This window comes from Micropterus dolomieu, linkage group LG23, assembly GCF_021292245.1.
Source record: "Micropterus dolomieu isolate WLL.071019.BEF.003 ecotype Adirondacks linkage group LG23, ASM2129224v1, whole genome shotgun sequence".
NCBI classification, from domain to species: Eukaryota; Metazoa; Chordata; class Actinopteri; order Centrarchiformes; family Centrarchidae; genus Micropterus; species Micropterus dolomieu.
The window spans coordinates 1,671,841-1,689,291 of NC_060172.1; the positions used below are offsets into that span (position 1 = coordinate 1,671,841).

At 39.3% G+C, this 17,451-nt stretch overlaps 1 protein-coding gene across 1 annotated transcript in view; it reads right to left on the minus strand.

The window, feature by feature from the left end:
- Positions 1 to 17,451, minus strand: part of LOC123963636 (calcium-activated potassium channel subunit beta-4-like) — a 48,128-nt gene that overhangs the window by 11,168 nt on the left and 19,509 nt on the right. Inside the window, exon 3 of the mRNA XM_046040622.1 lies at positions 230 to 357. Within this exon, the coding sequence (XP_045896578.1) occupies positions 230 to 357 (128 nt within the window). The remainder of the gene's footprint in view (positions 1 to 229; positions 358 to 17,451) is intronic.

Here is a 17,451-nt window from a genome sequence, read left to right on the forward strand (position 1 = left end):
TAAGATCCGGCTAAATTAAAGTCAAAGGTCACTTCTGTGGGGTCAAAGGTCACAGGCAGCAAATTAAGAAGTGGAAAAGGTTCTGTCAGAAAGACGCCCATGCAATTTCCTGCGGTAACGATGATCTGTCACCGAGGCAAATTTCACAACATCACACATCCCCAGTTTCCAATTTATCTGTATCACACCTTCAAATAGACGACGCTGTAAACGTGTGTGTGTGTCTCACCTCCTCTGCTGGTTGAAGAAGCAGGTGAAGGACTGGCTGCTGACCTCTTTGGTGAAGTAATCCTCCCACCACAAAACACTGTCTTTGTTCTTCTGGTTGTCCCTCTCGCAGGGAGGGACGTATGAACACTGAGACACACAAAACAGGTCATAATCAACACCACATATATGATGTTGTAGATAATGTAATAAAACAGTGTGAGCATATATACGGTGAAATATGCCAGGGCTGAAACAATTCATCGAAAAACTGTAAAGATACTTTTTAGTGATCGAGTTTGTTTAATCAACTATACTTCGATCATTACTATCGCGCAACACGCTTACGCTGCGGACGCGATTTAATGGTGCAGATTTCAAAATGGAGGAAGAGAGAGAAAATAGCGAGGGGCAAAGAAGAGACAGGACAAAGAGAAAGACAGAAAGTGTCCAAAGTCTGGGATCATTTCAAGCTAAAAGAAAACAGCAGCTCTGTCCAGAGGATCTGCCGCAAAACAGAACCAGCAGACCACAACGGCACGACGGCAACGCTTCAGCATCTGAGCAGAAAGCATCGAGTCCACGGAGCGGACCCCGAACAAGCTAACGTTAGCATTTAACAGAAATCATGATTGCTAGTTGAGATGAAGGCTTGCAAAGGTAAGGCTCAATTCTTAGCTGAAAATATATAAACGTGTGTTTGTTGTTATTGTTCTCCGACTGGTTTGTCGGTTAGTGAGTTTGGGTTGTAACGTTACAGATATGAGTTACACAGATGATCCCGGCATCGGGGGCAGCAAGCTAAAGTATTTCTTACTCGATGAATCAGTAGAATAATTGACAGCCCTAAAATACAGTAACATATTATAACATAATTTAACAAAGCAAAAGAGCATTGAATATAAAATGTATAGTCTAGTATGAGTATAGTATATTATTAATAAATATAAATAATAATAATACATTTTATTTCTATAGCGCTTTTCAGGACACTCAAAGACACTTTACAATAAAATGTAAAGTAGTTATGAACATTTAAAAAAATAGATAAAATACATAAATGGAAAAATACATGAACGATAAGTAGTACATAACGATAGTACAATATATAAAACAATATAATCATTATATGCATTCAATAGTTCAAACATCAAAATTGTCAAGAAAACTAAGCAACATTTAAGGGTTACGTCTCCTGGTGATAATGACACAGCCACTTATTATAAATTTGACAAATATCACATGATAACTGTACCACCCCATGATGACCAAACACTCCTGCCACAAGATCTCCAGATAACTGGGTCAGTGCTGGGAATGTCAGTGAGGATTGCAACTAAATTATTTGAATTATTCATAAATCGTTACGCGTCATCGTCTGTAAAAAGGGAAAAAAGTTCGCCAGGGTCCAGGGCCCTGACAGTATTAGAAAACACTTCTGTTCAGGCAAAAATCTCACCACAAATCCACATTTAAGTGCAGCTCACAGTCCAAAACAGAGAAAGGCTGCGTTTTAAGTTTTAAGATGTTTATGTTGCAAAACTGTAGTCTACCAGTCATGTTACTGTCCGGACTCACAGTGCGAGGTGCACATGATTGACTCATCAGTTAATTCGCACCGAGTGGAAAACCTTCCCCTGATATTTTGCACCATAGGAGAACACCTATGCAGGTACAATTAGTTTGAACGTACATTAAATTTTTTTCATTGCATCACTCTGGCGTTCTGAAAGTCTCTAAAAATAAATAACAGTGATGATCACCCAGCAGCAGGGGGCGCTGTAATAAGGTCAAAACAAGGTGACAAGTTTGATACTGATTGGCTCAGAGAGGGGGGGGGGGGCTGCATCGTTTTTTTCCCTCTACTGTTTAGTTTCAGTTTCACCTTCCAAAACATAATCTCTTTCACACACACACACATCCTCGAAGCAGGAGGTTGATTGGTACCCGGCTGGTTACTGTGGATCATCTGGTTGCTATGACGATGATGTGATTGGTACACAGAAGGGGGGTGGAGGAGGAGGGAGGTTTGGTGATTGCAACCTAAACTACATTTCAGCTCAACACACTGAACAGTAATACAATGAAAAGGAAAGATGAGGCAGTAAAAAAGCATCTACAGAAAACTACATCAACTATTACGTCTCAACCGTGGAGGGAGAGATTTTACAATCACAGCATTTCAGATCATTTGTGCTACAATCAGGAGCAAAAACACCAAAAACACTGCTTAACAGGTGTGGCTCTCAGCTCTGAGCCCATTGGTTCCTTCTGAGGACGTAAGTCTTTAAAAACACCTCACAAATATGTGGTTTCATGTTTAAAAAAAGTCTCAGTAGTTTCCTAAAGCAGCTGCTAACTATAGTTTCCATCAAACTATAAAAAAATAGGAGGACATAGTGCATTTGTTGGGGACTAGGGATGTCACAAGTACTTTGGTACCAATACGAAGCCAAAAATAGTAAAGAGTTGTGTATGGAAACCGGGGTAGAGTTAGTTTATAATATTTAACATTCGTCAGTTTTAGCAGCTGTGACAGCTCCGTGTCAAAGCCTGGATTTCTCCCAGTTCTGGATCTGTTGGAGAGCTAATTCAGGCAGACGTTTCACAGTTTGATCACCTGAAAATCACCAAAGATGACGATGCAGTTTGCAGCTCTAAGAAATGAACGTCTGTCCAACGCTGCTGTTCCTGTGGGAGGAGTTAGGGAGCGTCTGAAAAGAGCAACACGATCCATTTCATTTGTTTTTTTCAACATAGAAATCTCAAACCACTGCCAATATAGATAGTGATCACCCTTAAACATTTCACACATGTGGGTTTGTAAAAAAAGAAAAAAAGAAAGAAAATTAATTAATTAAATATGCACATTTCAAGGTTGTAATCGCAATAACTTGCTTAATTATGAATATATTTACACATCTCATCTGTCCTGGACATCCTCTCACACCTTTCACAGCTGTTAGTTCTTTTTAATGTGCAAATGTTTTTATTAAAGAGGTGGTATTCTGCTCACTTTCCGGTTCAAAATCTTATTTAGTGGTTGTACCAGAACACAACATATTTTTTGTCATACTGCACATTGCTGCACTTCCTCTTTTCACCCTGTGTTGAAGGCTTCATTTTAGCTATGGAGTGATGCATCTTGTCTCTAAATGATCTGATGAACTTTGTTGGGAGCTGCACATGCGCAGTTCCTAGTTATGGACTACTAGCCAATCAGAAGCAGAGAAGGGCGGGTCAGCGAGGAGCCGGTAAACAGCTCAGGTTCAGCTGTACGTGTTGCCGACCAGCTTGGCAACATGGACTGGAGCGAGAGTTTCAGAGCGGTGAGTTATTAATCTGTATCCATAAAGTTTTAACTGAGCTCTGTCTCTACATCACAGGAACAACTTTATGTCCACTGACTGCCTGGAGGGTAGCTAGTGTTTGGAAGGGAGAGGAGAGCTGTGTGCTGCAGCTCACTGTTTCTGAGGGCGTGTCGGAGTAGCCGCTTGGCGAGCGTTATATGAGGCGCATTTAGCGGCTGGACTACAAACAATCTGTTTTCAGTTCAGAGCAGAGTTTTCTGTGGGAGATGGGAACTCCCTTTGGGCTTTTTCACTTTGCAAACCTGTTACATGCACAGAAAAGATAGACTCAATAAGGAGAGGGGAAAAAGCCAAAAAGCAGAATACCACCTCTTTACAGTAGTGTGTGTTTAAATACACAGGATTTATTGTTTTTTTACTGTGGTATCACATTGTGTATTGAGAATCATTTCACTCGTCTTGGTATTGACTGCTAAATTTCGGTGTTGGGGATGATTTTCAGTGGCAGATTAGAAGTGTCCAACAAACACTCAGTCATGTGATGCACGAACTACGTGTTCACCATGATGACAAATGTCACCTAACTGTAAGATTCAGACTCATTTCAACTCAAACAACGTCCCATAATAAAACAGATTTACAGTGAAGATGCCTCTTTGTGTTGCTCTAGAGGGCAGACAACATATTTAGATTTTTAAATTTGGAGGAGTTGTTGTAACATTATACCTGCAAAATATAAGCATGTTAGCACCCCGTTGTTAGCCTCACATTTGACTACTAGACAAATTATTGTCATTTTAAACACATATCTCGTTTTCCACCTCAGTATCCTGACGTGACTTTCTGGATTCACCTGAGCTAAAAGTTTGGAAAAGCTGCTAAACATAACTTGCCGTATCACATGAATGTAGAAGAAAATAATGTACTGTCTGTTCTTCACTTTAAATAGTCCAAAACCACCGTAAAAATAGGCTGCATTGAAAAAAGGGGCATCGTGTCCATTAGTGAGTGAGGCTGCATGTTATCTGAACACCCACAGCTGCTTTCATACTTTAGCACTGTAAATGCAGCTTCTTTTTTTAGGTAAGGAGATAAACACAAACAGGGAAAGTACATCTACAGCATCTGAAACATTAATAACACGTTGAATAAAAACACAGCAGAGAAAGTGGTAATGAGCCCGACTGCACAATGCCCGTCTGGAAAGAATAATGTGGTTTGGACAAAGCATCCCGATGTTCTATTGTTCCACATGTCCCTCTCCTTGTTCCCTTGGTAAGTGGCCATGGTATAAACTAAGTATAAAGGTATAAAGGTATAAGATACTCCCAGTTGTCTCCATAGAGAACATTAAGAGAGAAATCTGTCCATACACATGTACAATAGTCTCCCATATCGGATGGTCCCATTTCCCGAGTTGTGAAGTTGTTCTTCCGACTTCAGTGTGTGTTCATGCGCTCTGTCTGAATGTGGAATCGACAAGGACGCTACTACAAAGATATGTTTGATTACCATTGTCAGAGTATAAAAACAACATGCAGACATCTAGTTCACCATATCACAGATTATATGTTTGCAAAATATGTAAATGCAATACCTGATTTTGCACAAATCAAAGTTTTGTTTACTTCTTTATGTCCCACGTACACTTTATTACTCTTTTTGCAATAAAGATTTAAGGAGGAAAAAAACATTGTGATTATCTTACACCACATGAATGCACCATCAGTCATCGCTCACCCCTCCCTTTGCAAGTGCCCAGGAGAAGCTATAGTGGCCGACGCGCTCTGACAGCTCAAAGTTACTTCTTTTCATACTTCTAATAAACCTTCATCCTCTTCTTCTTCGTATGTATCTAGCGAAACTGTGGCTCTGTAGCGCAATTTGTCCGTTTGGGCTACTTTAGAAACATGGCGGCGCAACATGGCGACTTCCATGTAAGAGGACCTGCAGTGTATATAGAAAGAAATGTGTCGTTCTAAGGTAATAAAAACATAACGGCTCATTATTTAAGGTCTTTATACACCACTGAAAACATATTTAGGGATATTATATTGCATTTCAATCAATAGATTCTACTAAATATTACACGCTGGACCTTTAAGCAATAAATGTGACAACCTTGTTACTTTAAGCTCATCAGATCAGATCTGGATATGTTTTTATGTGTCATTGCATGAGTGCAGGTTGAGTGACCGTCTCTCTCTCTCTCTGTGTGTTTCAGGTGATTGTCAGCTTACTACTCCGCTCAGCTAAGCAGCCATTCACCCTCAACACCATTCATTACCCAGCCAATCAAACACGCCTCGCCCCGATGACGCCACAAGCGGGTCGCCCTACTGGGTGATTGCGGTTGCCATGCCAACAGGTGGAGGTGACAATTACGTGTGTGTGTGTGTGTGTGTTTGTGTTTTGGTCCCTAATAAATGGCCTAAATGGGATCAGTGTGTGTGTGTGTGTGTGTGTTGACATGTGGAGGGTTTCTTTTTTAAGAAGCGACGGGCTGCAGGACAAACACGCCGGCTCAGGATGAAGTAACAGTCTGAACACACACACACACACACACACACACACACAAACACAAAAGGTTTCCACCAAATCTAAACTCATTTAAATTCTGCTCTCAGGTGTCTTCGTTATTTCAGGGTTTTTGATATTCAAAGCAGGGACGCGAGGATGCATTTAAAGCGTTTTTTGGATTAGGTTTGCTGATCCTCCACTTGTTGAAACGGCTGAAATAAAAAAAGACATGACATTGTGTCTTCCATTTTTTTCTGAGAGCCTTTTAATAAACATGTATAATGTTTATTTGATAGGGACAGATGCTATAAACATACAGTAAAACAACAATCTAATGCAATACATTACAACATTTATAGCCATTGCTTTTAATCCTTGACACCTAAGAAAACTAGGCCAACTGATGAAGATATGACCAAAGGCTCCAGATCAGCTACTGAACTGCCACTTTGGTGAGATTGTTTATAAATATCTCAGTAAACGGGGTATTTAGAGTGTGGTTCAACACCACAAACGGTAAGTGGGATAAAAGTTAGCATGTCACAGTAGCAGAGCGCCGACACAAGAAAACACAAGGGATTTAGACCTAAATGCAAGAACACCTGGCAGAGCAGATACAGATCTTGGTGTATTTAATAATTAAACAACAGGTGAACAGGCTTACGTAGTGTGGAGGCAGGCAAAAAGTCAAAAACACACATAATCCAAAGTCCATAAATCCAGAGAACACAGGGGTAAAGGGCTGAACACTCAACAAGAGACGACAACAGACTTTGGGAAGACAATCACCTAAATACACAAGGAAGGAGGTGATAACAAGGCACAGAAGAGAAGTAGGTAGCAAAGTAAAAAAGGAAACATAGAACGGATGAATAAACGACACAGAGAACGTGAAAACACAGAGACAGGAAGTGAACACAAACACGAGACAAAGGGTTTAACAAAATAAAACAGGAAATTACACTATCCAAAACCATTAAGCACAGAAAGTGAAACACATCTAATACATGAAAAAAACATTTATGAAAAGGTGTCTCTACCTGGCGAAGTTGTTTATCATGTTGATCCCTTCCTGAATCTTTAAACCCAAACGGTCAGATTCATAAATAGATTTTGGACACTTTAAGTCCAAAGCTTATGATTTCAAACTTTTCTCCAGTGAGCTGCCGTCCGTCATAACAAATACGACCAAAACAACACAAATGTGACACAACACACACACACGCACACACAAACAATTAACTGTGAGTGCACGAGCATCAATCACTTCCTGACAGGCCCGACAGCACAAACACCGCTCGTCCTGATTGGATCAGTCAAGGAGAGAAGTTCTTTGATAGCTCAGTAATGAAGAAGGGAACTTTGTGCTGCTGGAAGTTCAGCAGTAGCAGAGTGAGAAAGAGGACAATGATGTCAGTATACAAAAAAACTCCATGTCCTTTTCTTGAAATATGAGGTGCCAGAAGCTTTTTGATGGGAACCGTGGACGCACTACTAAAGATATGCTAACACTAGCCAGTCACAAGCTGCTGGTGACTACCAGCTATTTGTCCTATTTCCTAAAACAAATGCCTAAAATAACCTACTCAAAATGAATCAGGAATAACTTCTAAACCATTTGGCCTAGATGCATAATTCTGGTCTCCTTTGAAAGGTCAGAAGCTAAAGAATATGAATCAAGTGAATCAACTAAATGGACCTATTTATTTTTCTATTAAAGAGTAAATGGAGATGCAATAAGGACAAATGATATTTTCATCCTCGCCTGGTATAAAATCTATATTTTAATAGCAATATCACCATCAAAACCATCATCCTGTAGATTATAATGCAACAGAATATCTTCTAATACACCTGGAATACAACTGTAACTGTAAATTTGATGAAAAGAAACTGATATACAACAGTTATTACACAGTTTTTCCAAAATATACCAGGTGATGATGTTTTGTCCATATTTAGTATTTATATGTTCACGTTTATTGGGAGTTTTCTTCAAAAATTCTCTCCACACAACCACGTTCCAAATAGCATACATCTTCCAAAACATTGAAATATTGATAAAAACAGTGAATATTCATCAACATTCATATGACCAAATGAACTCCCATGCTTTACAGGCAACCAGACCGCGATAAAGACCATCTGTTCCAAAGCAGCGCTTCTCCACCTACGCAGAAAAAGGCGAGAGAAGGCAGACGCAGCTCCTGGGTACTGCAAAATAATTAAGATGGAGCCCGGAGATATTTTTAGAAACAAATCAGCCGATTTTTGGATTGAAAACGGGGAAAAGTAAGTCAGTAGTTGTAATTTTATATGTATGTTGGTGTGTTTGTTGTTACTTTTATCTAGCTAATTAGTCTGTGATGTTGGTGATTTGAGTGATGTGAGCTATACAGCTGATTTCAGGGGGAGATTAGCTAGTAAAATCTGATTTCAGGTCTGTCAACACCTTATACAGTCTATGATTAGCACACAGTTAAAAACGGGGACATTTCAGACGGGGACAGGCCACCAAAACTGTCTGATTACCCTACGTTAAAGTAACGTTTTGTAACTGCTCTTATAAACAGGCTACATGTGCAGAAGCTGTTCAAAAGTCAGGATTTACGTGCTTTATTTTTTTTATTTCAGCCGGTGGTGTTGAGAAACGTTAGGCCTAGGCTATGTTCTTTGTAAAAAACACACTCCTTGCTGCTGTTATGGATATGATCTTAGTTAAGGAGGGTGCTGTAGTGACAAGCATGTATTTGTGCAGCACCCCGCTCACTCGCTCTTTTTCTAGGGTGATGCAATACATGATTTTACCATTTGCATTGGTACAGGGGGCGTTGGTGCTCAATGTGATCGACTCAAATATTTGTGTGTGCTAAAAAGAAGAAAACTTATTTCCAGCCAAAGTTTACATTTTTTTTATGCTGTACGTTAGCTCATGTGCTCTACGCGCTGCAACTTATGATGAGCACAGTCTAGAAGATAATTGGGCAGATATTGGCTCTGATTCCCCACGACAATCAATCCTCGAGCCGAGACTAGTCATTACAGAATCGGGCCAAATGATCCTGTAGTGTGACGGGTCTACAGACATATTCTAAAGGTCGCTGTAAAACCCTGTCAAGCCACAGACCTTCATCAACCAAGTAGCTAAGACATCAAGTTGTAAGTAATTATATATATCGAAGTGAGAGCGCTCCAGCTAAAGACCACATGTTGGTATCAGTACATGAGAACAGCAATCTGTGCCTGCCTTCACTGAAAACAGTTTCTGAGAAATAAATGCATTAATCCAGAGACTAAAGTCTAAAAACATGAACATATTAACCATCCAGACTGTCTGCTGACATTATCAGAGGAAGGCGTGCTGCTGTCATACAACCTCATTATGAATTTAAATAGATAATCAGGACCTGTGTGTGTGTGTGTGTTTTGTCTTCAGTGACCCGCTGTTGCCTTTCTGTCTGACTCCATCTCTGCACACGGCTAAACAGATTAACACGAGGGCGGATGAATTTAAGCAGATGAGTGTGTGTGTTTGTCCTGCTACCTGACTGGAGAAAAGGAAACTACCAGCTGCAGCCAGACAAGATCACTTCCTAACGAGGACTCTGAACTAAAGATGAAACACTCACTGCCTTTGAGAATGACCCATATGAGAATTTTCTGCCACAAGTTTATGTCGGTGCAAAATTATACTCAATCAATTAGTTGATTGACAGGAAAGTAATTTGCAACTGTTTTGATGGTTAAAATCATTTTAATGTAAAAACATCTGATGGTTTCGGCTTCTCTCGTGAAGATCGTGCTTTTCCTCTGAATGACTGTGAGGTTTGTTAATGACGTTGAGCTTTAGACTGTTGGTTGTGAAGGACTCACTTTGGGCTTTGGGGAATCCTAACAAACAAATCAATCGATCGATTTAATGGAGGAAAAAATCAGCAGATTGATCCAGAATGAGCTTCAGGCCGAATTACAGAAACTTCCTAACCTGCAGATCCTATCCTAACCGCTTGGTAACCATGGTAACAAGGGTTAGGAACTGATTTAGGAAAAAGGCCGTTACAGATTAACAGTTCCTGAGTCAATGTTCCTTTCCTAACTTTAGATAAGAAAAGTGTTTTACAGAAGCATCCTAACTTCATAAAAATAAACTCTCCTAACTTTAGGAGAGCTGCTGAGCTGTCCTAACTTTACTTTTCCACCAGCTAGAGTTTGCTAACTCGTTTAATCCACATGGCTGCTCTTTACAAAAATCAACTAAATGTCAACAGGCAGATCTTAATTGATTGTACCGCGGTGTTTGATGACAAAACACTCGTAGGAAGGCTGTCGGCGATTTAACGTTAGATAATGTCTCTTTATGTAAAGGCTTGATGTAACAAAGGATCCTAAAGCAAGTCTTTGATAGGAGGAGATCGTTAAATTCAAGAAATACATGAAAAACATGATCACGCAGCCTTTATTACTATAATTCACTTTTTTTACCTTCATTATTAACTTTCCCAAGAAGAGTTTTTTAAAATTTATTTTAATTAATTAATTTAAACAAGGTACAACGACAGACTGGACTTACAAGTCCAGGGTGTAATTCACCTCCCAAATAATGAACATTGGACTTATTCAAAACAATCATCTCAGAAGAGATATTGGCACAATTAACTAAGTTATAAACAAAAAAAAAACACAAGAAAAAAATAAATAAGTAAAAGTTAACCAATTAACTCAATCAGATAGTTAAACTTCACAAATTAGAAATAATTGGAAAACAAACTGAAGACAAGGGGCTTGATCAAATCATATTCTGACAAAAGTAAACAAAATTTTCTGGCAGGGGAGCTTTGAACATTTTTTACAGATTTAAACAATACGAAGAACTAATTTCTAAGACCATACCAAGATGGGGGGGATTTCGCAAAGCGACATTTGTGTATATAATATTTTGTAATAATAATGATGTTATTGATCAGAAATTCCATTCATTTATCCTTTAAGACCACACCTAGTTGGACAGATATGAAAGAAAAGAAAACTATCTTTATAAGTTTGGAGGTTAGCCAGTCATGTAAGGACTTCCATAAACCTTGGACTTGGTCACAGACATAAAAAATGTGCTCTGTTGTTTCTACATTTGTTTTGCATAGGTGACATTTATCTACATCAAATTTAAATCTGGTTTTAATTAAATCATTTGAAGGATAAATTTCATTTAGAATTTTAAATTGCATTTCTTTGTGTTTATCTTTCCTGAGAAGAGTAGCCTACAGGTTTCTGCCGGGGTCACCAGCGGTTTCCTCTGCTCTCTGGACACTACAGTGGCCTGTTTGGACACTACAGTGGCCTGTGTCTTCATATCACTGTAAATGCACTGATTTTCTTTTTGACAGCGTGACCGTGTCTGCTATTTTAGCCCACTCTCTATATTTAGATTTCTCGACAGAGGTTACCAACACCTCTAAGTCATCTGACTTGAAGTTGAAGTTGTTGTTTCTGCTCCATTTTCAGTGTATGTTTAATGAAAAAAAACAACCAAAAAACAGCGATTAAAAGCCGTTTAGCTTGGGGAGATGAGAAAAGTGTCATCGGTTGCTAGGTAACAGACATAAAAGTTGATAACCGATGTTGAATTGAGTATTTAGGATTTCCTAACCTGAGATAAGATAGGATGAAGTAAGATAGGATAGGATTCCTAAAGTTAGTTAGGATTTGCTTCTGTAATGCCAAATTAGGAAAAATCCTATCTTAACCTAAGACTTAAGAACTTTCTGTAATACGATCAACAAATACAGCAGCAACATCCTGCTTCGCATTAATGAGGAGGAAGAAGCTGGGGAGATATAATAGTACGACAGGGACATTTTACTGCTTTAATACTTTAAGGACATTTTCCTGATTCTACAATAACATAACAGTATAAGGAACATTTCCAATGCAGCAGTAGCCATGTTTCTATCAAGTGAAGTGAATTTTAAGCAAACATTTGAAATGTCGCAAAAAAGGAAAAAATAAGAAAGTCCAAATAAGGCGAATTATGACAGTTACAAACTTTTCTGCAAAGATCAGGTAACAAAAAGCCTAATCAACAACAAAGGGAATGGCTGCGGGTGATGCCAAATCAACGAGCAGAGAAGAGAACCCACCTTCCTAGCCTGACAGAACCCTGAACCTACTACAGCTGACAGACACTAAATCAAACCCTACCTGGCTGCACTAATCCTACCTGTCGACACATTTTAGCAACCACCCATAAAACCTAGTGTTCAGATAGACATACAGAAAGTGTGTTGCTGTAATAAACTAACCTAAACCTATTGTCTAGCTCCCAAACTCACTAATCTTATCCCTCAAACATGGACCCTGGCACCTATTCCCAGGAAAACACCTAAAATAACAAAATAAATCAGTAATATCTCCTCAACCATTTGGCCTAGATTCATAATTCTGGTCTCCTTTGAAAGGTCAGAAGCTAAGGAATATAAATCCATTGTACATTAGAATATTTATTTTACCATTACAGACTACATGGAGATGAAATACAGAAAAAATATGATATTTTCATCCTTGCCTGGGAAAAAAAGCTATATTTTAATGCAATAAACCATTGAAACCATCATAAGGTAGATTATAATACATCTGAATACCTTCTAATACACCTGGAATACAACTGTAACTGTAAATTTGATGAAAAGAAACTGATATACAACAGTTATTACACAATCTTTCAAAAATATAGCAGGCGAATGTCCATGTTTTGGCCATATTTACTGTTTATATGTTCACTTTTATTGTTATGAGTTATCTTCAAAACATTATGTTCCAAATAACATGAAGCTTCCAAAACACTGAAATAATGATAAAGCACTTCCATGCTTTACAGACCACAGCCTGAGAACAAAACATCCTACAGGGCTGTAAGTGTATTGAAGAGATGAATCGATTGCTATCTATTGCATGTCTGTGGAGCTCCTACGGGTCGCCAGCAGAGGCCGATAAACCAAACTCTTCTTCTCTACTTCAATCTGATGACAGAAACGAAATTTATGAGCTCAGCCGACCTCACCAAGATGGCGGCCCGCCAGACCGTCTCTGTTGACACAAAGGGCCGCTATGTTTGGACGGAAAACAGCTAGAACAGAGAAAAACGATTACGTTACCAAGAGGTTAACAGTTCCATCGTCATGCTTTTGGCTTTCCGGTTGGCGTGAGCCACTTGCATATCGCAGAAAAGCTTGATCGATACTGAAATATCACATCAACAAATCACTGGATTACTGTGGTGCAAAGTGAGATGTAGTTAATGGAAACTTATGCTGTGGGACAGAAATACTGCAATTTTACCGTTAGCAAGATCATTCTGTGATCGTTTATGATTTACACAACTTATTTTAGAAATGCATGAATCCCAATTTAGTTCAATTCAGTTAGTTCGAACTTACACACAGCTGTTGCAACAGGCTGCGGGACTTTTACATGTAACAGAGTATTTAAGTAAAGGATCTATAAGAGTACCTCTCCCATCACCGCTGATATCAATGTAGGAAGATCCTGGCTGATTAAAAACCAGACATTTGTTTTAAAGGCATTTCTATCCCTTTACACTCGACACAGGACAGGCCCACCGTCCTCCTGGTGTCACGGGTTGCAGAGACGAACAACTAAAACGTCTTGTTAAAGGGAGACTCTCCGATTGGTGCTTTCAGAGTACAGTTTCAATGGAGACTGAAGCAGAGTGAGACAGATGCTCCTGGCTGGGCAGGGAGTTACCGACGGCCCCCCTGACGTCCTGGCGCTCCAGTGGATCTGCCTCATTAAGCTTAATTAGTTTAAGTTAGCAGCACACACACACACACACACACACACACACACATTGTTAGTGATGTCGTCATTGCTCAGTGATTACATTAAGTGTTTTTTTGGCTGTTTTCTCCTGAAAAAAACACATGCTTTCACAAATTTATAGCTCTTTCTGCTGACCTTTTCAGCTGATTTGTTGTGTTTTTGTTGCTGTATTTCTAAACCAATGAGGTCCAAATGTCCCCATAAAGCATAAACAGGAAGACAACAAAAAAAATTAACATTTTGTCTCACTTGTTAAAAATGATTAGTTTGGGATCAGAGTTCATTGTTAATATTAAAATGAGAAGGTTAGAGGTAAGAGATGTCAGTCAGACCCGTCAGCAGAGCGGCGCTGCCCTCTGGTTCCCCGCCACTCCTGTCATTTACATTCACAACATAATTAAGTCATAAACGAGGAAATTACTCGGCAAGTAATTGGCTGAGCGAAACCACCCACCTGCCTTCATCTCCTCGCTTCCTTCCTGTCATACTGTGTTCACGCTGCACTCGCGGCCTCTATTCAGAAGCCACGTCACCATTTTACAGCTCAAAACACATGTTTCAGTGGTCTTTAAATAACGGGAAGTGGAAGGAAGTGAATCAAATCAATCTGCTTTACAGATGGAACGAGTGAGGTTTCTTCTGCTGCTTGTCTGCAGGTGTTGATAAGCTTATTGATCAGTACCTGTGATCACTTCCCCTAAATATTTCTAACTCTCAAATCTCAGTCTGACACACATTTTGTATGTGATTTTCCACTGAAACCTGGACATGAGAAAGTGTCTGCTGCTGATATAATCATAATTTGACATTTGTCATATTAGGTTAAAAGGAGATGTATTTGATTTAACTTCTCACTGAGTTTAGAGCTACTAACGATTAATTGCTTCAGTTTCAGTAGCCATCTAATTGTCATGTGAATTTTAAGCGTACTTTTGAAAGAAAATAAAAATATATTGGTAAAATCTTTGCGTTTCCATCTGCTGGTTTGAAGCGAATAAACCAGGCTACGGCGAGCGTAGTTACATCAGTAGTTGACGTTTCACATGGCTGTAATAAACAAGACGTATTCCAAACCAGAAACAAAACCAGCTGCATGAACCTGAGGGCCACTGATGTTAGAAAACTGTAGAGAGGTCCTCAGAAATGCACCTCCAGATAATGCTTTTAAACGCTCTAATATCATTTGTTGGGTTCATCAATGGTGATAAATGATTCAAAGTATTTATTTTTATGAACGTTTAGAGTCATTAATATTGATTTTTATTTTATTACATTCAATAGAAGCAGCATTCACTGAGATTCAGCAACAATATGCAGTGATAACCTGTTTGATCAGCGTGCAGAGCAAAGGATCTGAGAAGGACCTTTAAGAGGTGGAAGCATAATTCGGTAGAAGAGATGATGAAGGCTGCCTGCCCAGATCTGCATCTACCTATTTTCTCAGCACAAATGAGCGTTACCAGCAGCGACACATAATAATGTGTCAAAGATTAATTTCTATGAAAAAAGAAGCAGAAAATAGACAAGAACGCAATGCATCAGCATCATCAGGCAAGATATCTTTTCAATCCTAAAAACACTTTGTCTCAGAGTGTTTATTTTATTTATTTAACAATGTATTTATTTATTTTTTATTCCACTTTGATCCAATCTTTTCTTGGTTGTGTGTCTTTTGTAGAGCTCTTTGTAGAGAACATTTTAAAGATTTAACATCATCAATACCGGCATCATCTTCATCCTCATGTAGGTATCACTGTACTCAACAGATAATTTGCTTATTGTGTGACTTAAACTGAAGACAGAGGTCTCCTCCACAGTGCAGTCTGCTATTCTACGGCAGCGACACAGAAGTCTCCCTAAGCAGAATTCTTTTTGTCATGGACCAATAACGAGCTGGGACTGTTACTGAATGTAACACAGGTGTTAAAAGCGGCTGTGTTGGCAGAAAACGGACTGGGAGTCGTGGCAAAGTAGCTAAACAGCAACATGCACAGGTACAAGTGTAGGCTATAAGTGTTATTTGCACGGTACAAAATGTTTTAATAAAAAGTCCATGTCAAAAACACATGAATTATGAGGCCCAATCAGAGTCATATGTGAGCGTCTGCGTCATCGTTTCTAAAGTCCTTTGTTTTTGCCCGTCTTCACTAAAACACTACCTGTGGTTTTAAAATGGAAAACGGTGTCGGCAGCGTTTTCAAACTTCTCCGTTTTAGTCTGAACGGGAGGCGCAAATGTAGCAAAATGTCGCAGTTTTAAAATGAAAACGCAGTCTGGATGGGGCCTCAGATCCCTCAACCTAGTTTCAAAACAAAAGGAGCAACAAAGCACAATTAGCGCCGATCTGCTAACTCTGTAAGGTCAACAAAGGACGGCGCAATCATTTTCTCAGACCTTGAATGCACAGTAAAGACAGCACAATTCGAACTTTCGATCAACTTTTCCCTGCCAGAGCAGCACACCAAAGCGACCCTTCTCCCTGTATGTGCTGGTGACATTAACTGAGCAAAGCACAGCGTAACAGTGCAGGCCAAGCACACGACTCAAGCCCGTTGTCATTCCCAGGGCTTTGTGCCATCTTTCGGCGTCTCGTACCAACACATATGGCAGCCTTAAACATCATTGTCCAACGCTAAAAGTAGGCCTAGTAACAGAAACGTCCATGTGGGTTGGATGAATGAGTCAAGTAAACTCACTTATTTTAACCCAAACCATAATCTTTTCCTAAACCTAACCTAACGTTTCACAATGTTTAACACGTGTTAAACGTCATGTGACTTACTTCATGTGACTTAAGTAACACACTTAAGGTCCGGTATGCCTGGACTGGTACTTTGCAACGCCCGTACATGTCGTTTTGGGTTACTCAACAATCGACCTATTTTGTCATTTAGGTATGAGGACTTGTTGACTATGCAGGACTCCAAAACTCTTTAACCTTTGCGCATTTAATTGATTTATTAACCAGAGTTCCAAAGTGATTGTTTTGTATATTTTATGAGACTTTATCAATCATCTCTGCTGCCTTTAGAGTGGTGCCTCCTGAATTTACTGAAAGGTATATATATAAACTCCCAAAAGTTGCTCCTACAATTATTATTATTATTATTATTATTATTGTTAATTTGAGCACGGGAGCTCCAAGTTCACTTTTCCTCAGTTGGATACACTTTCATTCAAAAACAAAACATCTTTGTGGAACGACACAGTTGTTGCACATGACGTCACCAACAAAGACTTCAAAATGGAGAATTTATCTCTCTGACAAAGCATCACGTTTGGTAATTAAAAAAAAGAAGCACTTGCCAAAGATAGACGCCGAAGTTTCTACAGAATCAGAAGGCCTCTGCAGTGCAACAAGCTGGAGAGTAATCCCCATCATAAAGCCAACATCTGTGTGTGTTGAGATATTGCAGATCTCCTCCAAAGCCAAAGCAGCTTTAGTTTGTTGTTAAGACTTCCGCACTTATGAAATATATTGTGTGATGGACACACACACACACACACACACACTTCAATCCATTTCTAGTTTAATGTGCCAAGCCGAGCAAGACTGGCTACATTAGTATTATGTGCATGT